Source organism: Aspergillus homomorphus, assembly GCF_003184865.1.
Source record: "Aspergillus homomorphus CBS 101889 unplaced genomic scaffold BO97scaffold_40, whole genome shotgun sequence".
Taxonomy (NCBI): domain Eukaryota; kingdom Fungi; phylum Ascomycota; class Eurotiomycetes; order Eurotiales; family Aspergillaceae; genus Aspergillus; species Aspergillus homomorphus.
In genome coordinates, this window is record NW_020291926.1 from 90973 (window position 1) to 116864 (window position 25892).

At 52.2% G+C, this 25892-nt stretch overlaps 11 protein-coding genes across 11 annotated transcripts; 6 read left to right on the forward strand and 5 right to left on the reverse strand.

Annotated features, from left to right (window-relative positions):
* The first annotated feature begins 213 nt into the window (after positions 1-213).
* BO97DRAFT_407884 (glutamine-dependent NAD(+) synthetase) lies at positions 214-3320 on the forward strand. Its single transcript, XM_025695727.1, has 14 exons — positions 214-340; positions 403-521; positions 575-686; positions 738-776; positions 833-891; positions 947-1136; positions 1184-1301; positions 1351-1515; positions 1560-1972; positions 2024-2358; positions 2379-2382; positions 2489-2531; positions 2608-3025; positions 3114-3320. The coding sequence occupies exons 1-14, from the start codon at positions 312-314 to the stop codon at positions 3221-3223; spliced, it is 2154 nt and encodes a 717-aa protein (XP_025548318.1). The 5' UTR covers positions 214-311; the 3' UTR covers positions 3224-3320.
* On the reverse strand, positions 3314-5235 carry BO97DRAFT_407885 (uncharacterized protein). The gene has a single exon (XM_025695728.1). It carries the CDS (start codon positions 5111-5113, stop codon positions 3608-3610), a length of 1506 nt encoding a protein of 501 aa, XP_025548319.1. The 5' UTR covers positions 5114-5235; the 3' UTR covers positions 3314-3607.
* A 334-nt stretch (positions 5236-5569) lies between these two features.
* Positions 5570-7189, reverse strand: BO97DRAFT_417061 (questin oxidase family protein; the record flags this gene model as incomplete). The annotated part of the gene is made up of 4 exons (XM_025696455.1): positions 5570-6135; positions 6198-6557; positions 6626-6934; positions 7009-7189. 4 exons carry the CDS (start codon positions 7187-7189, stop codon positions 5570-5572), a joined length of 1416 nt encoding a protein of 471 aa, XP_025548320.1.
* Positions 7190-8472: 1283 nt separating this feature from the next.
* BO97DRAFT_407888 (TFIIH/NER complex ATPase/helicase subunit SSL2) lies at positions 8473-11426 on the reverse strand. Its single transcript, XM_025695729.1, has 3 exons — positions 11125-11426; positions 10961-11068; positions 8473-10873 (listed from the first exon to the last, which is right to left on the reverse strand). Exons 1-3 carry the CDS (start codon positions 11153-11155, stop codon positions 8547-8549), a joined length of 2466 nt encoding a protein of 821 aa, XP_025548321.1. The 5' UTR covers positions 11156-11426; the 3' UTR covers positions 8473-8546.
* Positions 11427-11901: 475 nt separating this feature from the next.
* BO97DRAFT_352349 (uncharacterized protein) lies at positions 11902-12374 on the forward strand (the record flags this gene model as incomplete). The annotated part of the gene is made up of 2 exons (XM_025692021.1): positions 11902-11935; positions 12010-12374. Coding segments are annotated over 2 exons (399 nt in total), but the record flags the coding sequence as incomplete, so codon positions are not given.
* A 280-nt stretch (positions 12375-12654) lies between these two features.
* BO97DRAFT_185788 (uncharacterized protein) lies at positions 12655-13633 on the reverse strand. Its single transcript, XM_025690426.1, has 2 exons — positions 13439-13633; positions 12655-13356 (listed from the first exon to the last, which is right to left on the reverse strand). Exon 2 carries the CDS (start codon positions 13229-13231, stop codon positions 12935-12937), a length of 297 nt encoding a protein of 98 aa, XP_025548323.1. The 5' UTR covers positions 13232-13356; positions 13439-13633; the 3' UTR covers positions 12655-12934.
* BO97DRAFT_352412 (uncharacterized protein) lies at positions 13323-13623 on the reverse strand (the record flags this gene model as incomplete). Its single annotated transcript, XM_025692023.1, has 2 exons — positions 13323-13356; positions 13439-13623. The coding sequence occupies 2 exons, from the start codon at positions 13621-13623 to the stop codon at positions 13323-13325; spliced, it is 219 nt and encodes a 72-aa protein (XP_025548324.1).
* A 1896-nt stretch (positions 13634-15529) lies between the features above and the next one.
* BO97DRAFT_437066 (purine and uridine phosphorylase) lies at positions 15530-16778 on the forward strand (the record flags this gene model as incomplete). The annotated part of the gene is made up of 5 exons (XM_025697824.1): positions 15530-15764; positions 15828-16054; positions 16110-16167; positions 16203-16474; positions 16722-16778. The coding sequence occupies 5 exons, from the start codon at positions 15530-15532 to the stop codon at positions 16776-16778; spliced, it is 849 nt and encodes a 282-aa protein (XP_025548325.1).
* Positions 16779-17478: 700 nt separating this feature from the next.
* On the forward strand, positions 17479-18483 carry BO97DRAFT_185648 (uncharacterized protein). The gene is made up of 2 exons (XM_025690425.1): positions 17479-17703; positions 17769-18483. The coding sequence occupies exons 1-2, from the start codon at positions 17678-17680 to the stop codon at positions 18343-18345; spliced, it is 603 nt and encodes a 200-aa protein (XP_025548326.1). The 5' UTR covers positions 17479-17677; the 3' UTR covers positions 18346-18483.
* Positions 18484-19987: 1504 nt separating this feature from the next.
* On the forward strand, positions 19988-21970 carry BO97DRAFT_472599 (aminoglycoside phosphotransferase family protein; the record flags this gene model as incomplete). Its single annotated transcript, XM_025700149.1, has 6 exons — positions 19988-20016; positions 20289-20463; positions 20512-20644; positions 20701-21081; positions 21138-21236; positions 21309-21970. 6 exons carry the CDS (start codon positions 19988-19990, stop codon positions 21968-21970), a joined length of 1479 nt encoding a protein of 492 aa, XP_025548327.1.
* Positions 21971-23601: 1631 nt separating this feature from the next.
* Positions 23602-25567, forward strand: BO97DRAFT_445657 (uncharacterized protein; the record flags this gene model as incomplete). Its single annotated transcript, XM_025698572.1, has 5 exons — positions 23602-23806; positions 23862-24899; positions 24947-25012; positions 25066-25205; positions 25256-25567. 5 exons carry the CDS (start codon positions 23602-23604, stop codon positions 25565-25567), a joined length of 1761 nt encoding a protein of 586 aa, XP_025548328.1.
* Positions 25568-25892: the final 325 nt, after the last annotated feature.

Genomic DNA, 25892 nt, shown 5'->3' on the forward strand with positions numbered 1-25892 from the left:
ATAACGATGGATTAATCAGCGCTGGACAAGCCGAGGCGCCACTGGTATTTTGATTACGCCATGCTCCCTGTTTTCGTACCTGCTTGCTGTCTGCTATCTGTAATACGAATACACTGAGGGGCAGGAGGGGAGCACCCCACACACGTGACCTTGCATCAAGATGACCTGCCGGGGATTCTCCAACTCTCTTATCAATTGATTGATTGATTGATTGCTGGTCTCTGCGCACAAGAATTTCCACCCCAGACACTCTCTGCGCATAGCCAAGCACCCTGTCACCAATCGGCCTGCTGCCACCTGCCTGCGTAACAATGGGGCATCTGGTCACTCTCGCAACATGGTACGCGTTCCGTTCTTCTCATGTCGGATGAATCATATCATTCTTACCAGCTCTCCCTATAGCTCGCTCAACCAATGGGCTCTTGACTTCGAGGGCAATTGCGAACGGATCATCGAGAGTATCCGGAAGGCCAAGGCAGCTGGAGCTACGCTGCGAGTCGGTCCGGAACTGGAGATTACTGGTAATTGTGCTCATGAGTGTCTATCGCTGAACCGTCGATTAACATGGCACAAGGCTATGGCTGCTTGGATGCTTTCATGGAGGGCGACACCTTCCTGCATTCGTGGGAGATGCTTGCACGCATCATCGACCACCCCGATTGCCAGGACATTGTGGTGGATGTTGGGTGAGTACGAGGGTTAGAGGCAGATTGCGAAGATTGCTGACCCAATGGTAGAATGCCTGTCCGTCACCGAAATGTGCGGTACAATTGCCGGTGAGCATGACATTGAGTCTCTATGTGGCCTTGAACAGACAACTGACCCGACCCAGTGTGATCTTCTTCAACCGCAAGATCATCTTGATCCGGCCAAAGATGTGGCTGGCTAACGGTGCGACACACATGAACATGTCGATACGAAGCAGATCGCTAACGTATTCGCGCAGATGGTAACTACCGTGAGATGAGACACTTCACCCCTTGGCAACGCCCCCAGGAAATTGAGGACTATTACCTGGAGCAGATCGTTGGCAAGATCACCGGACAATACAAGGTACCATTTGGTGATGCGGTCATCAGCACCAGAGATACGTGCCTGGGCTTGGAAACTTGTGAAGAGCTGTTCACTCCCAATGGGTATAGCAAGTCCCTGTTTGGTTACGAGTTGATGCTGACTCTCGTAGTCCTCATATTCCCTATGGTCTGGCAGGCGTTGAGATCATATCGAACTCGTCCGGAAGTCACCACGAACTGAGGAAGCTGGATACCCGTATCAACCTCATCACGCAGGCCACCAAATTGGTAGGACTTTCCCACGCCTCAACACCGTCTATATACTGAAAGCCAATAGAGTGGAGGCATTTATTTGTATGCCAACCAGCAAGGCTGTGACGGTGATCGTTTGTACTACGACGGTTGCGCAATGATTGTCGTCAACGGCAACATTGTGGCTCAGGGTTCTCAGTTCTCTCTTAATGACGTTGAGGTTGTCACTGCCACCGTTGACATTGAAGAGGTATGACTTTGGCTCCTTGGCCGCAACATATACTGATTCAACAGGTTCGAACATACCGTTCCAGCGCGAGTCGTAGCTTGCAGGCCAGCAGACAAACTCCCTTTGTTCGCCTTGATCTGGACTTCAGATTGTCCCGAACTGGCGAGCAAGCCGACCCCGGACTTGCCCCATCTGAGGTCCTGCAACCACGCTACCATGCGCCGGAGGAAGAGATTGCGCTTGGTCCGGCTTGCTGGCTGTGGGATTACCTCCGCCGAAGCGGTGCGGCAGGATACTTTGTTCCTCTGAGCGGAGGCATTGACAGCTGTGCTACCGCTATCATTGTCCACTCCATGTGCCGGGAGGTCGTCAAAGCCGTGCAGCAGGGCAACGAACAGGTCATCAAGGACGTGCGCCGGCTGTGCGCGGAGCCAGAGGGATCTGCCTGGCTTCCCTCAACCAGCCAGGAAGTCTGCAAGTAGGTTCCACTTTAGTGGCATATCGATGACAAACGGCTAACGACGTCAAGCCGCATCTTCCACACCAACTATATGGGGACGCAAAACTCCAGCAAGGAGACCCGCGAACGGGCCAAGACCCTCGCCACTGAGATCGGATCTTACCATGTCGACTTCAACTTCGACACCGTCGTCACAGCGATCACGAACCTGTTCACGGTAGTGACCAACTTCCAGCCCAAATTCAAGGTCCACGGCGGCAGCTTCGCGGAGAATCAGGCGCTGCAGAACATCCAAGCGCGCTTGCGAATGGTTCTAGCGTATTTGTTCGCCCAGATGCTCCCGACGGTGCGCCAGCGGCCGGGCGGCGGTGGGCTGCTTGTGCTTGGCTCTTCCAACGTTGATGGTACGTCCCTTTTCCTGTCAAATACAGCCGAGTCGATACTAACCACTTCACAGAATGGTACGTACCGCATAGCATCAGAACTAAGTCTACTTTCCTCCGCACAACCCAACACCAACTAACCAAATCATAGTCTTCGAGGCTACCTAACCAAATACGACGCCAGCAGCGCCGACGTACGTGCCGTGCCCCCCAACCCCCATACACCCCCCCTAGACTCACACCCAAACTAACCCCCCAAACCCAAAACAGCTGAACCCCATCGGCTCCATCAGCAAAGTCGACCTGAAGAAATTCATCCACTGGTCGCAAACAGCCTTCGGGCTCCCAATCCTACACGACTTCCTGCACGCCACGCCAACAGCAGAGCTGGAACCCATCACGCAGACGTACGTGCAGTCGGACGAGGCCGACATGGGGGTGACGTACGCGGAGCTCTCGGTGTTCGGACAGCTGCGCAAGGTCGCCAAGCTGGGGCCGTGGTCGATGTACGAGCGGCTGCTGCACGTGTGGGGCCACGAGCTCAGCCCGCGCGAGGTCTACGAGAAGACGCGCCACTTCTTCTACACGTACAGCATCAATCGCCATAAGATGACTGTGCTGACGCCCAGTTACCATGCCGAGGGGTACTCGCCGGACGATAATCGGCATGATTTGAGGCAGTTTCTTTGTGAGTTTTCCCCTTCCTTTATCCTATTGTGTGGGGTTGTTGTGGGTGGGGGGGATGAGGCGGTTAGCTAACTGGCTGACTCGATTAGATCCCTCGTTTACGTGGGCGTATAAGAAGATGGAGGAGAGTGTTAAATTCTGGGAGGAGAAGGGTTGGACGACCGGGAAGGCGCAGAAGAAGAGCGTTAAGGCGGATTAATTGGATCTCGGAGTATGTAGACTAGAGGGAGGCCTGGCTCGTCGTACACTGGTATAAGTACCTCATGGACATCGTAGAAGCTACAGCTGTCACCAGATCAAATTTGAACCTCGTTTCAGTCATGTTAGTTACAGGTTGAACTGATCAACTATCAACGAACTACCAGTAGAAAGCACGCTTTTAGACCACGGTGATACCGTTATGCAATCCACAAACATAACACCAGAATTCACCGTAAATAAAACGAACCAGCTATATCACAGAAAGTAAGTCAAGACCGCAAAAGTCAATGATACAAGGGAGAATGAGACCGCTAAAACAAGCAGGATGGGAATATCGCAAGAACACCGGTAAAAGAATGGTAGGCAAAAAGACAACGATACATCATCCCTTCCAGAACCAGCCATCTTTGTTCTGATTGGATCCATCCGAAGACTGTTCTTGTTGTTGTTGTTGCTGCTGTTGCTCACCCTGAGCAGGCTGACGCGGATTCACAACATCGACTGACTCGTTGGTCTCTTCCCTTCCGTCGGAAAAGCGCTTGGTTCGCACGGTCTTGGTCTTAATGGAGCCGTCCGGAAGGCGGACACGTTGAGTCTGGACCTGGGTGGAAACCACATACGTTTTGTTTGCAGCGAGTGAGGGTGATTCGACCGAGGCAGGTGTGGTCTTTGGGGCAACAGGTTGTTCTTCAGCCTGTGATGAGGCTTGCTGCTGCTGCTGTTGCTGACCAGAAGACCCGTCGTACTCATCACGCATCTCACGAGGAACCATATCTCTGAAACGGCGGCCGTCTTCGAGCACCAAGCGCAACAGGGAACTCTCCTGGAACCGGCGGGCAGATTCCGGGTTGCGGGCCACGCTATCGTCATAGTACCGATCGTACACATCCTGCTCCGTAAGTGTAGCCTCGCCAGCATTCTCTCCCCCGTTATTCACTGCACTGTCGCCTTGCACCCGAGAACCGCTATCAAAAGCGATAGTCGGCCACCCGTCCGTCCCAGGCGTAGAAACAAGTCTCCATTTGTCCCCCAAGCTGCCCCGCTTCACCAGACCCAGCAGCCAGTCCTTTCCAGACTCCGGCTTCGCGACCGCGTTCTTGTCCTGCTCAAGCATAGGCTTTCCATTCTCCAGGCGCAAGAGATCCTCGAACGCCTCCCGCCATCGCGGCTCGGCGGGATCATACTCCTCCGACGAACGACCCAGGGAGGTCATCAGGGACGAGAACACGCCGCGGTCTCCGTGATATGACGAGGACTGGCGTTCGAGCTGTAGCGGCGAGTAAGGGCTCCACAAGAGGTACGGCAGGGGCCAGCCGGTAGATGCGCCGTTGAGGAGGTTATAGGACAGGGGGCCGCGGTAGGGGTGGAGGAAGAACGAGGAGATCGGGTCACTGGGCCAGGTTTGGTCGAAGAAGTCAGAGAAGAAGAAGTCTGCGTCGCTGCGGTAGTTGCGGGGAAAGTGGTGGAAGTGATGGTGCGCAGCTGCCCAGGGGTCTTCCCAATCAGATCGAGGGCGCGACGCGTATTTGTTGTTTTGAGCTTGAGCATCGGTAGTGGTCTGGCTGGGAGAGGAACGGTGAGGAGCTTCACCGGATGCGACGTTGCTGGTGTCTTTGCCCGCTTCGGTGGCTCGTTGGCGGTACCGGGCATCGTCATCGAGAATTGCTAGGCGTTCGGAGGGAGCATTGGTGGAGGAAGGGAGGCCGGTCACGGATTGGAGTACGGAGGAGATTTGTTCGTCGGCGAAACGCCGGATCGCGACGAACGGGTTGTCATCTTCGGACCAGCCGTGGGGATGATGGTGATTGTGGTGGTGTTGGTCATGAAGACGGTTCTGGGAACTGGAATGGGGATCTTGGTTGCAGTTTTGATTACCGTCCCCAGCCATGATGTATGACTTGTTTTGATTGAGAATGAAAGGAAAAGAGAGAATAGAAGTAGATGGGCAGCAGGTAGAATTGAAAGCACAGCTTTCAGGAATAGAGGCGAAGCGGGAGCGAGGGAGAGAGGAGAGCGAGCGAGTAGATAAAAGATAAAAGCGGAGTCTCGAAGCATTTGTTGGGGGAATCGCCCCCACCAATCACCACGTGATCCATCGCCCGATGGCTGCAAACCTGCCAAACTCGCATTTTCTCGGTTCTTCGCCTTTCTTCTATGGTGTCATTGTCTTCCTTTAGCAACGAGTTGAAATCATGCAGATTCATATGATTACTACGGAATACATGTCCTGCTAATGCTAATCCTAGCGTGACTACTGACGCTTTCACCAACGCTGCTCAACATAACCTTCAATAACCGATACTCAAGGCCAATGACGGCATCGGCCCATCGCATGTGTCGGCGGCTATAGCTTGGTTCGCCCATCAAATTCGCGCCAGGCTTCCTCAAACCCGGTGGATCGGACCCACAGGGCATGGTGATCGTGGTCGGATGTTGAGTCCATTGCTAAAGTGGATCCCATTAGCCAACCGTGAATGCTGAAGAGCTGAACAATGTTTGACGACCTACCCATATTGGCAATCCTCAGCCACATGTCCCCCCTGACCGGCCATCCGCGCTGGTTCTCGAACGGACGACATGCCCGTTCGCCGTTTGCCAGGGCACGGACCAGCTTGGCCAGATGGCCATCATCCTCCGGAAGCCGATTGCAGTAGGCGAAGATCGTTTCCCAGCTGTGCGAGGTTGGATATTTTGTAATCTCATCGAGATACAGCTCCGGTGTACCCCGCGAGACGTAGAGCATGAGATCCAAGCGACCCTTCCATTCGAGCAGGCGCAGCTTGGTCTTCGTATCCAGGAATGGAAGAGAAATGATCTTGGAGAAGAAGATGGAGGAATTCAGGCTGTGGAGGTAGAAGAAGTCGAACTTGATCTGCTTGGAGGGGCGTTGCGCTGCACCGGTGTAGTACACTAGACACAACATTCGATCAGTTTACCATGACCGCTCATAAATCTCAAGAGGGACCGCTCACCGACAGTGTTGATCATCTCCGCGACCTTCTCCTCCAATTGCTCAGCCGAGACCGTATACTCAGCCGCATACTTGAGCATCTCCTCGCCGGCTCGAGCCAAAACCCCATCCCTCATTTTATTCCCATCCTCCCACCGCACCGACTTCGCCAGCTTCTCATCCTTCCGGATTTCGTCCAAAATCTCCAACATACTCTTCTCCCCTCGTCTCCCGACACCACCGGCCCTCTCCTCGGCCGGCCAGAAGAACATGGGCCCAGTCCAATCCTCATGGACAGCCGTCTGCGCCAACGCCTCAGCCACAATAGCCGGCTGCTCGAACTCAATCGCAAACCCCAGATGAATAAACGGGTGAACAAGCCCTAGCAAGAAGTCAGTCAGCATCCAAGTACCCCTTAACCCAGCAACTCAACAAAAACAAAAGACCTACCACCAAACAACCTCCCCAACATGGCCCTAGCAACCTCATCCTCCCCACCCTTAAACAAAAACTCCTTCAACACCCCCTCCACGCCATCCCTCTCAATTCTCTTCTGAAAGAATCTCAAAAAGTTGGAATAATGCTTCTGCCGCCCCAACAGCTCCAAAAAGCGGCCCGAATCCGCCAGCGACGCCACGACCGCCTCATCCACCGGGATCGCCTCCCGCTGATACGCTTTATCCCGCTCGTACGCGGCGCGGATCTCCTCGGGGGATGCGCCGAGCGCGTATATGCTTAGGATATGGTGGACGGTGTGATCTATCCGCGCCCAATCTTAGCCAAAAGACCACATCAAGGGACGGAAGGAAAGGGAAGGGAAGGGAGAAAGTTACTGTGAAACCCCGAGTCATTGAAAAAGACATGGTGGCGCTCAAGATCATCCTGCAGAATCTCGCTCGCTACGCGGGCGGACGCCTCGGTGATTCCGACTTCGGTCGTGGTGTCGGAAGCAGGGACAGAGAAGATGCCTGGGTGCGCGGCGGGGGACAGGTGGATTGTCTGGGCTGTGGCCATTGTTGCGATTGCGCGGGGGCGGTTCAGGGGACGACCTGCTTCGAAATGGAGGGGAGATAGTGCTGGAGTCTTTGCGAGTATAAGTTGGGCTGTGTGTCGATTTGCGTTGCGCGGGGACCTGGGTGTGCGCGAGGTTGTTGGTGTTGTTGTAGCCGTAGTATGAGTAGAAAGAGCTGCGCTGCTAACTGCGGTGGTATACCGAGCTACCGAACTATGGGTGTGAGGACTCCAACTCAGTATCTGCGGCGACACCACACGATTTTTATACACGACGAAGCCCCTGCATCCAGTTTGTATAGTAATCCGGCGCATCTAGTCCTCGATTGTAAATCTAAGCAGAGGGGTGAAAGGGGGGGTTGTCTAGACGGGGCGAGAGGTTGGTCAGTACTCGAGAAAGTTGACCTGACTGTCAAGCGCTTCAGCGAATCAGTCTGATGGGTGTGGAACCTGGAGAAAGGGTCGCTTGTTGTAAGGACAGGGAAAAACAATACATTGGCCTTGATTTGGCGGAGAAGCCAAGCGCGAGCTTCCGTGGATGAAACGTCATTCTGATTCAGAGCAGGGGAAGCTTATTCGACCGAAATCCGAGGAGTCCGGGGCTAGGGGGTTCGTGACCAATGTTGCAATGCAGACCAGTAGAAAGGGTGGCTTATGAATCTGCTCGGCCTTCGGAGTTGTGTCTGTGCCGTTGATTATGTGGGATGGGCCGTGGATGACGATCTAGATCTGGAGGTTGGGGGCTGCGGTCGGGGTTGTCATGGGTAAAAATAGAGATGCTGTAGATTCGCTGACTTGGAGGGTATGAAATATATCGATGAGACGATTAGATAAGTTGAAGTAGAAGGTTGAGCACGGAGTAAGAAAGTGTGCGTGGTGGCATGGCTGGGATACTTGCACAGGTGGTGCAGAATAGCACAGTATGAAGTTCGGCGTTTTGTCGTGAATAAGATACTGAGCATGGGTAGATTTGTGTACCTCATATTCCGCAAACGGGATCTACTCGGTAACCAGCAGGACCGGTGGCGTAGTGGGGAAATCGCCATGCGTAGAAAGTCAAACGCCCTCGGCCCTGCGTTCGATCCCGGGAGTGGAAGACTCAATCCTGACGCAGGATTATCTCCTCCCTCCTCCTGGGAATAAAGAACTGGCATGAAAACCCTGGGGATAAGGGGGGTTTTCGTAGCACTGCATAAGGGAGGCCTGGTCTCGTTGACCACGGCTACTCCTGCAGTGTGAGCTTTTTGGTCTTTCAATTCAACCATCATCATATTGAAAGCTATTTCATTCTGCCATAGATCTTGCCTTTTCCTTGCCTTTTCCAACATATAGGTAGCAGTGTGGTAATTTAAATTACAAGCTAACGCACAAAGTCCTCCAGTTCCTTCTTCCGCTTCAACCGATCGCGTTCCATCTTCCGGAACAGAGGATGATGACCAGCTTTGTCCTTGAGCTGCTTGTTGCGGCTCCTGTTGTACTCGATGTAGGCCATGTCCTCGCCACCAGCCAATCCGCTGAGGGTCGCGGCGCTCCGCTTGACGGCTCCCTTGCGAGCCCGGGCGCCGCCCGAACGCCCGGAGAACAGGTCGTCGTTGACGTGTTCGACCTCTGCGGAGGTCTCATTCTGCAGCATCACCTCTTGCAGCAACTCGCGACGCTCCGCGGGCGTGGCGTAGGCGAGACCTTCCAGGTTCTCAATGCCTTGGAGATGGGTGATCACCTTGAAGGCATAGCCTTGATCGACAAGGAAGGCCTGACGCTTCGACGAATAGAACATCTCGTCCGTGTCTTTTGACACAAGCGAGTAGAAGAAAGCGTTAAAGCCTTCGTCGTTACGACGCTTGGCTCGCAGAATTCGTCCGAGCCGTTGGGCCTCCTGACGACGTGAACCGTAGTGCGACGAGATCTGGATCAGGCAGGTGGCTTCGGGCAAATCAAGGGAGGTATCACCAATCTTGGACAAGAAGATGGTGTTGACCTGCTCGTTGTGCTGGAAATTCTCGAGAATCCGCATGCGCTCGTTCTGAGGCGTACCACCGTAAATGTAGGCCTTGTTCAGCTTGAGCGCATACCGCTCGAGGGCGTAGACGTTGTCCGAGAAGACAATGACCTTGTCACCTCGCTTCTCATGGTAGTCAATCAGGAACTGACACGCCTGGAATTTTCGTGGATTCATAATGTATAAGAGAGCCGCTTTCCTGGACTTCTCCCGCATGTACTCTGAATAAAACTCGGTTGTCATAGGGCACCATACTTCGGCACATTGTACCTTAGCGATGTGCCCTTGCTCAGCAAGCTCCATCCAATTAGCTTCGTAGAGCTTGGGGCCGATCAGGAAGTTCAAATCCTTGATCTTGTCATCCTCACGCAGCAGGGTAGCAGTCAACCCAAGCTTGCTCTGACAAGCAATGGCGGAAGTGACCTTTCGGAACATGGATGCAGGCACGACGTGCACCTCGTCGAGGAGCATGAGACCCCACTCTCGCCCCTGGATCCAGTCCATCATCTTCTGCGCATCGTGCGACCGCGCCCGCGTTTGGGACACCATGGAATAGGTGGACACGATGATACCAGTCGACCGGCGGAACTTTTCCTTGTTGTCCGATGTGAACACAGCAATGTCGCCGGGGTCGATGTTCGACCACCGCAGAAATTCGTTTCTCCATTGCACCACGGACATCGAGCTAGTACAGAGAATGATGGTGCCCTTTTTAATCGTACACGCTGCCGTGATACCCACCAGTGTCTTACCAGCACCACAAGGTAAAACGATGATTCCACTTTTGGCACGTCCGTTACCAAACATCTTACTCAGGCTCTTCTCCTGGTAACTTCGGATTCGTGCATTCGGTTTCAAGTCAATATCCAGCGTGGGATTGATCTCGTCGTTCCGGAAATCATACTCCTCCAGCGCTGGACAACCCATGGCCTGGCAGCGCGCCTTGACCGGTTCGACCGCCTCGTTCGGAATCTCAAAACTATGCACCTGAGCTTGCTCCTCATCGTCATCATCGTCGCGGATCGCGAGAAGAATATCGTCCTCTCGTCGAGCCTCCCCTGCCGTATCCTCGGCCGGTTTCTGATCCGTGGACTGCATCACTCCGGCGGCGTCCTTGGTACCGGGGATGACAAGCCCACCCATCTTCGGCGCGGCCTGCTGGATGATACCCTCCGACCCTTGTAACCGCTGCGGTCCAATAACCTCATCCTGGAGCAGCATCTGCAACATCGCAGGATCCGTACTTTCCACAAAGAACCGGTTATGCTTCAACACCACCTTGATCTTGCCATACGACTTGGTGAAATCGATAATAAACGACTTGATGGTCTCAGGGAGCGGCGTCTTCGACAAGCGATCGAGGAAGTTGATGATATCCTGCGGCTGCAACCCAACCGACACCGCGGCATACAGACTGTTTCCGGTCAACCGATACTCGTGTAGATGCGTCGGACGAGACAGCGGTTCGGCGATGGTGGTGAGGAAGTCCTGCGCTTGGGGAGCGAGCGGGGAGAAACTCTCCAGGGTGATGGTGCCTTTCAGCGGATCGATCCAAAGGGGACGGTTCGCATGGTCGGGTTTCAGCGCCAGGGAGGAGAAGTCTTTGTATCCGAAGTTGGGGTCCTGCTTTTGAATGGCGCCGCTTCCTTTCTTGCTGAAGGACTCGATGTTGAAATTCTCGACGACATCTTGAAGAAAAGCAGAGTGACGTCAGTGAACGTTCTGCGGTGTCTCCTGCTCTCTGCTGGCTGTATCACGCCCCTACGCTTGCTTACCTTTCAAATTATCTTCCTTGAGCTCATCCTCGTAGTCCGAGTATTCGTCCCCGCTACTGATGTCGGGCACGGGAGTGGCGCGCTTGGAGGCTCGACTCGACCGACCACCTATAGAGTCAGAATCGTCGCTCTGACGGACACCCCGGGGATTGAGGCATGCATACTATCTAAAGCTTTGCGTTTGACCGGCGGCATAATGTGCACGATGCCAGGCTATTAGTCCTCAGGTTTGTCTCTTATCGTCTATATTGTGCAAAGGGTATTCCGCGTGGCGCCGCAAGAAGGGTCGATTGCTCCCGACAGACTACCGGCGCCTTAAGTGAGCCATTAAATAAGTATAACCATATCCCCATCGGACGAAAAGCACCTACCAGCTGATTTATTTACTGCTGGTATATATGGCGGTGGTCGACAGTAGACAGGCGAGAGAGTTGAAGAGCGAGGATGGGAGAGGATATGGAAGAAGATAGATGGATTGCGGACAAAGAAAGAGACTCGGCCTGGTATCTCTAGGTTTGTCAGCCTGAGGCGCCGATGGGATGGGAATTGCATGTGGCGTCGGCGCCGTGTGGGCGGTCAGTGGTCAATCGGTGTTTCGGCCGAAGGAAGAGAGAGCTTCGGATTTGATGGAATTGACGTAGTTCTCGCTTTCCCCGTCGTCTTTCATCTTCAATTTCCCTTCAATTGACACAGCGTGAAGAAGAGGTCACTATACACAAAATGAACACAGTATGCACTAATCTACACCTCGCCATCTCAATTCCAAGCATCGCTGACCTCACTCTGCTTACCATCTAGATCAAATCGACCTGGTAAGGCGCAATCAAACAAACCTACCTCCATGCGGCAAGCCCGCAGCCACACATCACACCAAGCACAATCACAATCACAATTCATTCCCTGAAGATGCGCCTTCACTAACACAACCCAAAACTTCCGCTTCAAACAGGATCGGATGGGGAACTCTCTGCGTCGGTAAGCAGCTCCCACACCTCACCTATCATAAACCGTCCCCGCAAAACTGACCCGACCGAACGTTTGAACCCCAGCCGGCGGCGGAGCCTACTACTTCGCTAAGAAATCCATCAACGCCGACCGACAATCCCGCTTCGAGACCGAGATGAAACGCAAAGCACAGCTGGCTGCCATGGAAGCGGAACATCGGCGCCAGTCCGCCGCGGCACTACAAAGCAACTCAGTGCCCGTTCCCTCCGACGACCCGAGCATGAAGCGCGCCGCCCAACTGGCCCGGTCTCAGAACGCCGCCGACGACGTCGCCTCGCCCAGCGCCGAGGCCAGTCACGATCCCGCCGCGACGCGCCACGAGCCTGAGACCGAGGCCGATCGCGTAGTGGAGAAGGGGAAATATGAGGCCGCGCAGCCGTTTAGACCTCCCAAGGGGAATCGTCTTTGAGGTCGTTGGGTAATGCTTGGGTGTGGAGGGTGATGGAGAAAGTTAGGAAGTAGAGAGGGCGGCGGGGATCTAAGAGTCAAAGCCGAGGGGGCAGAAAAGTGTGACATCTTTTTGTGTACCATAATTCCTACGTATGTTGGTGCCCCTCTAGGGTGGTGATTGTTTGGTGCGTGTATGTGTATGCATGTCTTGGCTCGTGGGGAGGGATTGGCTGGTAAGAAGCTTAACTCCCTCTGCCCTCTACCTTGGATCTCGCGCAGAATCCGGGGGATAAGAAAAGAAGTGTCGCGTTGATCGATATAACTCCACTCTTACTGAATCGAGCCTGACGTTCCTCGCAGCAGAACGTCGATTGATAAGAACACCAAGATTATATTGCCGGTAGGAAGCTATGTCATCGTCGTAATCATCATTATTCACTACCTAGCTTAGCGCTAAACATTCCACCGAGTGATGGAGTTGAAGTAGTGATTTTAAAAGAAAGACCGCAGGAAAGACGAAAGAAACATCGTCCCGCGAGCGAGCATGGTCCTGGAACCTGTCCAGAATTGTCCCCTCAATCAGGCAAAGCAAGCCCCGCTAGACACGATCTGCATTGTCATCGTGAGACCCCTAAAGCCACAGGAAGCACGCCAGCACAAAAGGAATATTAAAAGTTCGTAAGCGAGACGCCAGACAACTCCCAATTGCCCCCTGAAAATGAATATGGGGGGTTTCTCATAATGCGACTCCCTCGAAAATGTCGTTTGAGACAGAGTTGAAAAGGTATATGCCGGCACCGGTACGCCCGAAAAGAGCAAGGAAATTAATGATGCGATAGGAGGGAAAAAAAAAATCGAGGGATGGCGTGATAACATGAGCGGTTCTCGTAGTTGGGTGATGTACGCGCTGCAAGTATGGCCCCACTTGTAGTAGGCTTAAAATTAAATCCGAACGGATATATCCGGTCTAGCGAGCATGCGAGCAGAGTGGGGGGTGTGGCCTGATAGAAGGATGATACATCCGTTAGTCGAGGTTGTAAAGAGGAAAACATGTCGGAAGCATTGAAGTGTTGGAAATCTCACTTGTTGTGGTTGGGGTAGCCTTTGCTCTTTTCCCGAGAACTTTCCAGTGCTGGAGGCACAAAGGGGAGAACCACCGCCGAGAAGAGACACGAGCTGGTGATGAAGCGGGAGGTGCGAGTGTCTGGTCGAGGACGGTGCACAGAGAAATGCCGGATGGTCGGGCGGGCGATTTGAATGGCAATCATTGTGGTGGGAGCTGAGGCGCACGGAATTAATATTTAAGGTGTAGGAGGGGTGTTGCGAAGGATGGCGAGTCTGAGGGGTGTATGTCTGTATGTATGGGTGAGTCCAGCAGGTAGCAGGTTGCTGGCAGAGCGCAATGTGTTGTAGATGAGGTGCAGCAGCTTCAATGCGATTATAGAGGAGAAACAATCAAGTCTAACTGGAATTCGATACCCTGCAGGTGGGAATCATGAGGTATTTATACATGTAAGTGGGAGGAGTCACTCTGCAATCCCGAGATCAGATCATGAGCCTACATTTGAGCCGAACGGACCATGTTTCGAGAGGAGTTGCGGGGAGGGTCCAGAGGGTCAAGAGGCCCACTCGACGACCTGCGAAGTTACGAACCTTAGGCTCAGCGAGGGAAAAAGAAATAGCGCGCACGCGGAAAAACGGTCCTCAATCGTCATGGCTCCATGGCTCCTGCAGCAGCCGAAACACGATCGGCTTGCAGCATAGGCAGTTGGGACTCTGGAAAGTCATCTGAGGTGCACTCTTCATTCTTACTATTTCAAGCCACCACCACTCCTGCATGTCAGAATTCATCTGAGCAGCTGCGTAACCGCCAATTTCCTGTAGCATCATTGGTCTTGGTGTTTCTGGCCAGCCTGTGCCAGATTAAAGGATTCAGATACCTAAAAAGGTACACCAGTGCAACGGTCTATTCCTAGTTTCCTACAGCCATCAGTGGATAAGGGGCGAGGACCTTGTTGCCATGCTGTTGTCGTTGACCCCTCAGCGCCCCCTCGAACCAAGGTGCAGGTGCAGCAGTGAGGAATGCGAATTGCCATGCTCACGCCATCAGCCATTAACAAAGAGGGGCAGATGATCAACGAGTCACGGCCGAAGACTCGAAGAGAGGAGAGGAGGAGAGAATAGAAACAGAGTCAGACTCCAAATGCGGGGCCCGGCGATTCGAGATCCGGCCAGGCACAACGGGGGGGAGGCGGTGATCGCGGTAGTTAGTTGGTGCGGTTGGGCACTTGAACTGCACTGCATCCTCCCGGCCCGTGGCAATTTGGGGTCTGGTCACTGTTTGTCTGATGGCGGGAGATGGCTATCCGGCCCAGGCGGTGTCCCTTTTGACGGTTCAATTGGATACACATACGCACATCATGGCGCAGGGACAAAGTTTAGATGGCGGCCTAATGTCCTGCCTATTCAATGACTCCTCAAAAAGGAGAATGAGCAATGACTCGTGGATTCCAAGCTCGAGTCACGTCGGAATTTGTCAACCGAAGGGGGAATTCAATGAGGAAGTCAATTGCTGCACAGCACCTCTGGATGACGACAGCATCGAACTTCTCAAAAGACCGCTCGTGCCATGTGACCAATACCAGTAACTCCTGTGCAGAGCATTTTTGGTTAATTGCTCGGTCAAGGATATTTAAGACAGTTCAGAAAGAGAACATGACACCCTGAGCAAGTGGCGGACTGGATTGGCACAGTCTAGGCGCTGATCGGTAAATGAGTTCCAAGATAATGTGCCTGTGGTACCTCAAGACTCAATGCAAGCTTTCCCCGCGTTGTGTGCATGCAGCATGTTCCTATAGTAGATACCTCAGGCATGAATCCTTCCTATTCGGGCGGGCTCATCAGCTCCCCTCAACCTCAGTCTCACACACATTAACAACTTCAATCCCTACCCAACGATGCAGCTTCAAGCCCTCTGGTGATCCCTCATATACATTTCCAAGGCAGGTATGCACTTTCTTGGACGGTTGCCAAGGAGGCGATTCTCTCAACCTGTGAAGACGCCGATATAGTGACCCCGGTAGTATAGTCAGGAAAGCCTCAGCAACAACATTCCACGTTGACACATGACAATCGACCTCCGAGGAAAAGCCCTCTTTGGCTCAAAGTACTGAGATGACGACATTCAACAGAACGTACAGTCACTATGACTACACGATCGCATGGATTTCTGCACTTCCCTTGGAAATGGCGGCCGCGACTGCAATGCTTGACGAGAGACATCCTGACCTGCCCACTGACATGAGTGATAACAACACCTATATCTTCGGCAGTATACACAGCCATAACATCGTTATTGTATGCCTTCCTGTCGGTGTGTATGTTACAACATCAGCTGCGACCATCGCTAGTCACGTTTAGTTTACATTCAGGTCCATACGATTCGGCTTGATGGTCGGTATTGGTGGTGGAGTTCCATCACAATTCGACATCCGGCTTGGCGATGTGGTAGTCAGCAAGCCAACGAGGGATTATGGTGGGATCGTGCAGTATGACTATAGAAAGACTTTGAACAACAACCGTGCTGAAAGGGTCGGCATGCTTAACAAACCACCGTCGGTGCTTTTGACGGCGATCTCCAGATTGCAGGCAGAGCATTTGATGAGGCCAAGCAATATCCCCACCATACTATCTGATATGGTGTGCAAGTACCCCAAAAATGAATGAGAAACTCACCTACCGTGGTGCGGACCAGGATGTGTTGTTTGAGTCCGATTACGACCATAGCGACTTGGATAGTACCTGCGCAAACTGTGATTTCACGAGACAGATAATCGCCCTGAGCGAGGCTGCAATGAACCCATGATTCATTATGGCCTTATTGCTTCTGCTAATCAGGTGATGAAGAATGCTCGTATAAGAGATCGACTGGCGGAAGAGCTTGGGATTCTCTGCTTCGAAATGGAATCAGCTGGTTTGATGGATACTTTTCCTTGCTTGGTAATCCGAGGGATCTGTGACTATGCTGACTCTCATAAGAGTAAGCAGTGGCAGGGGTATACGGCTGCAACGGCGGCTGCTTATACCAAAGAGCTTCTGTCCATGATCCACCCAAAGCAAGTGGTCGACATACCGCCACCTAGCGTGGCTTTGGAGCTGTTGCAATATGGCCTCAGGATTCCAACTGAGCCGGAATCGATTCCAGGTGAAATAAGCAAGAACGGCCACCACCTAGACATTGGAAGGCTTCTTCAGCGGGTCTCTGACTACGAATATAACAAGGTCCACCGGAGACTGGCTCATAAGTGACTCTCGGGAACAAATGAGTGGTTTTTGAACCATACAACATTCAAATCATGGCTCACAGGAACTGAACAGTCCAGCTCGTGGTGCTCGGGAAAGATTGGTTCAGGGAAAACAATAATTGCGGCCTCCGGCGTCGAGGCTGTCAAGTATCGTGCAGTCGATGATATCCATGGTCACTTTCCCACGGTATTTTTCTACTGCGAGAATGAGCATCATAGATCATTGCAGGCTTCATATATTCTTTCCAGTCTGAGAAGGCAATTGGCTCAACTTTTGCTCAAGTCGTCTCCGGTCTTCCCCCGAAATGTTACTCGCGACCTGGAGCGCTATTTTGGAAGAGACCGAACAGTGCCAGACTTTGACGACCTTGGCGAGATCTTCAGGCAATTGTTTCCATATGTTCCGAACACAATCTACGTGATCGATGGACTTGACGCACGCGAACAAGAAGAATGCCAAAAGATATTGCTGCTGATTCGAGAAACCTTCAATTCTGCCACACCACCCCATGGAGCTAAGATCTTGTTGCTGAGTAGGGACCAAGTACCAGGATACGTGAACGTGGTCACCTTCATGCCTTGGGCCCTGCATATTACCACTTTCGACAACGTCACGCATGATATCGAATTTTACATCAAAGCTAGCATTGATGACAAGTCTATGCTTAGAAAGCTTACCAGTGATCGTTCTCTACTGGATGGAATCAAGCGCGTACTTCTGGCCGAGGCCTCAGGGATGTAGGTCAGCAATATAGCCGATTTCGATGTACGTTGACTGACTCGAGTTGGTTCTTATGGGTTTATCCCATCATCGAAATATTGTGGTCGACATGCTTTACAGATGCAGAGGTTCGCTCCGCTCTATGTCAGCTGCCGAAAGACCTAGAAGAAACGTACAAGCTGTGCACAAGGAGAATTACTTCTGATATCAAGGCCTCGAAGGTTTTAGGATGGGTCAGCTTTGCTACTAGACCACTTCATGTCGAAGAACTGAAGGAAGCTGTAGCCTTTAACATTTATGATACTCTTTGGGATCATGCAAAGGTACCTCAAGAGGAATTTGTTCTCGGCTGCTGTGCTAATCTCGTGGTCCTGGACCCTACTGATAGATGTGTTCGCTTTGCACACTCGTCAGTCAAGCAATTTTTTCTGAGTAATCGGGACGATCGCGATCTCCGGTATCCGGATAATGAGGCGCAAGGAAACCTTGGTTGTGGAGAATTCTGCGTTGCTTATCTCTCTTTCTCGGATTTCAGCTTACAGATTGTCAAGCAAGAACATGATCGTACATCTTCAGGATCAGCGGTACTTATGCCAGCTTTGCTTGCTGGTGACGCCTTGAAGTCTTCTTTGGTATCTCTCTTTCGTGCGCCACGGAACCAAAAGGTTTCTGTCAACCTACCAATTCGCCCAGTACGCAGAGGGCCCCCAGGCGCACAATATAGGTTCCTCAACTACGCCGTGTCAAACTGGGGTCTGCAGACAAGAGACATAAGGCCAGACTCTCCAGTGTGGGGAGATTTCACACAGTTTGCAACATGCTTCAACGAAGCGTGGAACATCCATCCCTGGGTCTCTGGTGGCCGCTCTCGGCATTCATTTATACACGGACTCTTTGGATGGGTTGTCAAGGAACAACATAACCCTCTTTTATCTATTGTTACACGAATGAACATGACCTTATGAAGATATGCAATCTGCCGCTAATCGGGGAAAGTCTTCCAGCTTTACATCTTGCGTCGAAACTCGGTTTCTCTTCAATCGTGGAGGATTTGCTGAAGTTCTGCGATGTCAGCCTGACCGATATTTAAGGGTATACACCACTACATTATGCTGCTGAGAAGGGGCATTCGACGATCGTGGAAATTCTTCTCAGAACGAAAGCGTCAGAAATCAATGGCAAAGCTCGGTTGCAGGCTACGCCTATCTGACTGGCTGCTCGCAACGGGCACTTATCGGTAATGAAGCTATTGATCAAGCAGGGTGCAGACAGTGATGCAAAGGACGGCCGTGGTCGAACACCACTCGCTATAGCGACTAGATACGGACACCAGGAAGTGGTACACTTACTCTTGCAGAGAAAATCTACGAGATTGTTCGCCATGTGCTCGCTCAGAGAGCTTGTTCTTCAAGGAGACCTTCGGTTTTTGACCGACGAAGATGCAATCCGAAAATTCGGGAGCGAGTTCGAGAACGAGATTGCTCTACTGCAGAAAGTAGAGCTAATTGATAGAGTGGGAAAGCCACGCGGATCTGGCAGTCTGCCTACTGAGGAACTCTCACCATCATATTTGTTGCGCGCTGTGGAGCTTGAAAATGTGGATCGGCTTCTCCTGAGCTTTCTCTCGTTGAAATGGCTGCTTGCTAATGATTATTTATCCTCTACAAGACGTCAGCATGAAAGCATAAGAGTCTCGAGGGAATCCTTCTTACGGCTTCAAAGCTGGGTCATCGAAGTCGCCAAACCCTGGGAGAGATCAATGGCTTTAATCGTCTTGTTGGTGATAGAGCAGTTGAGTCAGGCGTTGGATCCATCGGCGGCTCTGAAAGCAAAGAATGATAAGCTGTGGAGAACTGAGCAGGAGGAGATGGTGTGCTCCCCGCTCTTGAGGATGTTTCGCAGGTCTGAATCTGAGTTCCGCAAGGCGTTGAGGGTCCGGAGAACGATCGACTTGGAGAGTTGATGCGGGGCGAGGGCGAATTGGATCTAGTGCAACAAGTGGCTCCTGGTTTACACAGGTCTTTTGAGGTAAATCACCTAGGACATATGCCTCGCGTGGCTGGATCAGGAGGGTATACCAACAGTGGTGGTTGGCCTGGATTGACAGCGCCAATTTATGCCTGCTCATAGAAAGCCTGCAGGCGTTCAGGGGTAACACGTTGGCAATGTTTCTGTCAATGAAGGGTACAAGCAGCTTGTCGTGGCCAGGAACAGGTTGACAGAGGCCAGAAAAAGGTTAGTCGCCATGAGAGGCTTGGGGGCATCTTCCCCAACCATCGGCCCAGCCATGCTCTCTCCCTTTCTATGCCGCTAGCCAATTGACTGACATTGTAATTGCACGACCCTTCACTAAGTCATTCGGAGGTCTAATGATGCGCAAGACTCTGGCAATGCACTCTTGGATTTGGGTAGGCAGTAGAATGAGACGATGCCTCAATTCCCGCCACATGTTCTAACGGTTTGAAGTTGCGCTTGACAGACTGCCGAATATAATACTCGGATGTAGGACAGTCATCTCTCTGCCTTGTGTAGTTTAGTAAAGACAGGGCTAAAGGGCATAACCAATCCTCATCGATCTGTAGTACCCCGATGCTAACGCCCTTCGACATGACATGCTGTAGTGAAGTTCTCAAATTGTATCACCCTACGAAAGGAGTGTGGCTGAGACCCGGCCGGCTGGCTGGCGGGCCTCAGGCGGAAATATACATTCTCCTCCAGGCTGCAGGTTGCCGCCGAGGCTTACCTCGTTACACCGCGCGTACCTGAACACGAAAGTCAATAACTAGCCTCGCATCAATTCCAAGTCGTTTCTGTGTAAGATGATACACAGACTCTCACCACCCTGCTTTACAGCTAATACTAGGATCATTAAACCTCTAGCACTATCTTTGCGTTCTTTTACCCCTAGATGTGGACTATGTACGACTGCCCGTCCGCCTCGATCTAAACACCACCGCTTTTACACCCACAGAGCATTCGGGATCGACCCTTGCTCCTATACCAGTGGGCGATGGCTTCGACGAGTCCATTCTGAGCGAGCTTCCCGGTACATCGCCTTTGACTTCAATGCCCTCTGCCGACGAGTCCTTCAGCAAAATCCCACAGCCGATTCTATCGCCGCATGCCAATAGATCGAGGGCGGTTTCAATCGGGTCTTCATCTTCACTCTGAGCGATTCAACCAAGGTAGTGGCCAGGCTACCGTTCCCCCTTGCCGGCCCGGCACGGTTAACCACCAATTCCGAAGTCGCCACAATCCGCTATCGTGAGTTTCCCTCGATGGCGTGTAAAGAGCTGTAGAATGACCATCGAAACCTTTAGTGCAAGCAAACACACGTATCCCTATACCAACAATCCTTGACTGGAGCGATGATGCCAGGGCTGCGGATAACGCCATTGGGAGTGAATACATCCTGATGGAGCATGCCCCCGGTGATTCATTGCAGACAAAATGGCAGGATATGGCTGGCGACCAGCGAGTCCGGTGCATAGGAGCTATTGTTCACCATATCAAAGACGCTACTGATCTCAAGTTCCCGGGTTATGGGAGTCTATATCTCAATAATAGTTGGGTGGGCGCAGAGCGCATGCAGCCTTTAGACGCTACGTTTTGTCTCGGGCCGCATTGTGGTACTCGATATTCGGACTACAAACTCGGGGATCCTCCGTCTTATTATGGCAGAGGGCAGAATCGCGGGCCCTGTAAGAATTCTTCTGCTCTTGAGGATGCGAGAAGATAGGTACTGAACTGTAGCCAGGGAGCACTCTTGATGACTTTTGCAAGGGTCTGATTGATGCTGGTGTGGCAAGACTTCCTCATTCCGCAACCGATGAGAACAGAAAGCCTTTCTATCATGGTTCTGTCGAAGAGCACAGAAGCCTTCTAGAAAGCGCACTCGGCGTGGTGAAACGCATGTGCACAAACCCAGACATTCAACGATCTGCGTCGCCGTTGTTATTTCACCCGGATTTGCACAAGCGGAACATTTTCGTTTCAGAAGATGATCCTACACTCATCACCGGTATCATTGATTGGCAGGCTACTAGCATCGAACCAGCATTCTGGTATTCAGACGAAATGCCGGATTTTGTTTTATCAGCCGGGTCTAGTAATGGGCTGTACCGCAAAGCATTCGAGTCATTCTCCCAATTGTTAGCACCTGCACTCTCCGGTCCGAGATTAATGGATGAGAGCCTTTTCCGCCCGTTCCGGTACAGCTACAGGACATGGAAAGACGGGGCGGTAGCCCTACGCCGTGAGCTGATTGAGACCGCGCAAAACTGGGAGAAGTTAGGCTTTGCCGGCCAATGCCCATTCCCACTACCTACACCAGAAGAACTAGCTAAGCATGAGAAGGAGTATAGGCTCTTTGTTGCGGCGCAGGATCTTAAACGTGATCTGTCAGGTTTGCTGGATTCGGATTCGGGGGGCTGGGTGCCTGTAGAGGAATGGGAGGCGACGCAGTTGAGGCATCGAGAGCTCTTTGATGGAATGCTAGAGGCTGTATTGTTGAATGAGGAGGTTGATGATGATGAGCCGGTAACGGACGAGGAGACGCTCCGATCGATATGGCCTTTCGATCTTCCCTAAGGTCGGCCGGTGCGAATTCAGTTCAGCTTGAGTCATGCTCCGATGTATAATACCGACCCCAATGTCAATACGATATTGGATTTGAGCAGCGCGCATGCCTGCGAGATGTTTAAGGTGTATAAGCCTGGAGTAAAAGGTCGGGCGGTCGGGCTAGGCACAATGGACCCTGACGGGCCACGGCGGACTTCGCCTACAACAACAATTCCCACTATTGCTGCGTACCTGCAGTGCCCCTTTCACTAACCTATCTGACCGGTGGAGACCTGGACTAAGATGCTGACCCAACTCCATCTCCCCCGGTTTGGACCCCAGAAGCTCAAACACTGGTTCATCCTGAGCCACGCTGGCCTAAAGGTACCATTTCCGCGTGGGGGCCACCTCCTAATCTTGGGGATGAGAGTTAGTGTCCAGCAATTTTTCTCTACTGAGAGCAGGTCTAATCACTTCTAGGTCTTCGACATGGCATGTCTCACTATGCAAAAGTAGCAACAGATTAGAGAGAAGAGCAACCATGTTAATATCCGGACACTGGCGAAAACGGTTCCATTCGTTGCACGATCAACCCGTCCTCTGAAAATAAGCAGAAGACCCATCGGCCCGTGAGCTGATCACTCAGCCTCACGTCACCTTGCTCTCGCATGACAGGGACATCGCCCAGCCAAGACACAATCATGTTTGTCGAGACCGTGGGATACCCTGTCCAACTCGCTCTTCGGCCCGCCGCGGTTGTACTCATCATGTCAATTCGCAGAGCATCACAACCATTGCCCTATCACTTTCATATCAACCGCCCGGGGTAAATCTCAAGCCCGACTGGAAGTGATTTGGGCAGTGTGGTGTCGTCCAAAGAAGCAAACTGCTAGTGGGGGCTACATGGATCCGAGCCAAGCAATTTCTGAGCCTATCCCATGCATCAGAATGCTTGACCTGTGTTGGTATACTTGGTCTCCTTTGCTCAATAGGCCGCCGAGGTCTTCGAAACAATTCTACCTGTTGTGGAAATAGTCTTGTCCTTTTAGCTGGACAGTCAGCCCTCGGGGCAGGAGCACTTATGACGCCAAGAAAGGCACACGAACTCTTTATGGCCTCGCACAAGTCAGACGCACAAGTCAGAAAGCAGCTTTGTATCTCATATTAAAGTAACACGAGGACACAAAATCTACGCACTGGGGCCTGTGCGTGCGAAGTGATGTGGGCAGCGGCTGATATTATGGGTCTCCGTGACGCTCTATACATCCGCCCCCAAATTGACCAGGAACGAGAGTAATCGCCCGCTACATCCCCGCGACTGCGCCCCTCAAGCGTTGCAGTTCGAGGTCTGGCTCTAGAACACTCTTTGCGGATAGAGGATCACCTAATGGAAGGAGTTAGGTGAGCCGATCTGACATGAGACCACCAAGACATCCTGAACCGATCAGCTTGGGGGCCAACAGTATGGCCTGGTTTATAAGACCGGAGATAGTCTGCGAGATCAAAGAATCCACGCAAAACATCACTTACACTCTCAGTCACTCTTTTTTGTCCCACGGGATAGTCATTCTTTTTCATCACTATAGTGATAGACACTCTCTCGGGATTATCCCAATCCACTCATTCATTCATTCCGACTATTGACCTGGCTGTCAGTCAAAATGGTCAGACTTTTCCAAAACGGTCTGGCGTCTGGCCTCGTGGCCTACGCTTTGTATCAACGCGCTCTGTCTATGGATCTCCAGGAGATCGACTCCTACGAGACGACGACTACCAACACCGAGATGAAAATCGCGGTGTCTGGTTCCACTACATCGTCTTCTGCCTTGGATCTCCAGAACCAGCACTCATTCTTCTGGGGTGGTGGTAAGCTATTGTAATCTCTAATGATGCATCCCTGTGGCTAACGCGAACGCTTTAGGAAGTGAAACCGATATCCTCGGAAACTTCACAGTCGCCATGATTGAGGACTACGAGACTATTCTCGCCATGGAGGCGTTCAAAAGCATGATTCAGAACGTTACTTGCACCAACGGCACCACTGCTAGCGTGACCGTTGCATTCCAAGACTCGGCTTCATACACTTATGCCAAAAATGCCTGGAACTGGCTCAACGAGGAAGATGCTCATTATGTCATGCTGGTGGCGGGTGCCGGTCAATGTGGCTGGAATACCATCAGACAGCCCTTCATCATGACTGGAGCCAGCTTCCGTGACAACATCAACACTGCCAGATTCACCGGCAACGTGACCGAGTGGCAGGATTCCGTGCGCAACTATGCTGTGAAGATTGCCAAACCTGAGACCGACTCGCAGATCGCCATTGCCAAGCGAGGCGTTAGCATGAGAAAGAGGGGTTCATCTGATAAGACCATCGACATTGAAAAGGACTTCTCCTTCAGCGACAAGCCTCTCTTCGATAAGGAGGGCGCTTCGCTGAGTGCCGGATGCTCCACGTGCAAAACTGCGGGAGAATTTGACCTGGTCTTTGAATACGGGAATTTTGCCAGCGGCCTGCTCAACTTATTCACCCACAGCTTGAAGGGTAGCGCCACACTCTCGCCTAAAGGTGTTTCCGCCTATATCGAGCCTAAGGTCAAGTTGAGTGGGAACTTGACCAAGTCAGTGGCTGACGAACTCAATCTGGTCACTATCCCAGTTGAGGGAATCAACATCCCGAAAATAATTACTATCGGTCCCATGGTCAAGGTTGCCCTTGGGTGGTCAATCGGCCCTATCGATGGAGAAGCTACTATTGGCATGGGTGTCGAGATGGATATCAAGGACTCTGCAAAGGCGGTGCTTAACCTCGACCAAGATGCAAAGAACGAGATCAGCTTCGATCAGAGCGGATGGTCGCCTTCGGTCACCACAAAGGACTTCACTCTCGACGCCAAGCTTGAGGCCAACGTCGAGATCTATGGCAAGGTGTCTGTCGAGCTTGAGCTCGAAGTCTTCAGTATGTTGATTCTTTCAGGAGGATGAAACGATGCTAACGCGATGTAGACCACGGTTGGGAAGCTGGTGTTTACCTTCAGCCCTACGTTGGAGCCGACCTAGGTCTTGAGGCTTGTGAGTAATCTCTTGTTGAAGACCATTCTTTCTGGGTGCTAATTATGTCCTAGCCAACAAGGGTGTTTGCTCGAAGGATAGCTCTGAATACCACTACGCTGTCGAGGTGACTCCTTCCGCGGGTGTCAACCTTGTTGCGGACCTCGCCAGTGCGAGCGACGAGGCCAACCCCATCAGCACTTGGAACATTGCGGTAAGTTTGCCGGGTGATTGTGAGAGTATGTGTACTAATTCTATCTCCAGTCCATCGCCACCACGCTGTCCGAGAAATGCTTTGGCTTCGACAAGATTACCTCCACCACGACCACCACGACCACGAGCAAGACCACCTCGACGAAGGAGACTAGCTCCAAGGAGACCGGCTCTTCTTCCCACCATGCGAGCTCGGCCACTTCCAAGGCGCACCCCAGCAGTGCCGCTGCCCACGCCACTTCCACTCTAATCGCTCACAAGACCTCCACTCACATTGCCACTCATGCTGCCACGATCACAGCCTCGCCTTCCCACAAGTCCCGCCGGACCATCGTCGGAGGCCACGGCCGCCGCAGACACTAAGCAACTGACCCAGAGAGTAGCGATTACGTGATGGTATGGCTTCTGTTTATGTGATGATAATAGCTTCGCTTCTGCGCCACTTTGTGGCATGTATGTACAATTTTGGCTTCATAGATGATTCATGTTATATATAGTATGAGTGGGCATAGTTTATATGGGATGTGATTTAGTTTTCTACCACCGAATTACAAATAGTTCAGTATCTATAGAGTTCTCATTCGCTCAGCTGTTCTCTAATACTGCCTAGGTAGGGCGAACGGGATCACGTGTAGCAGCCTCAAGCTCCCGCAACCGCCGAAGACGACCGCCGGCCGCTCTCCCACTT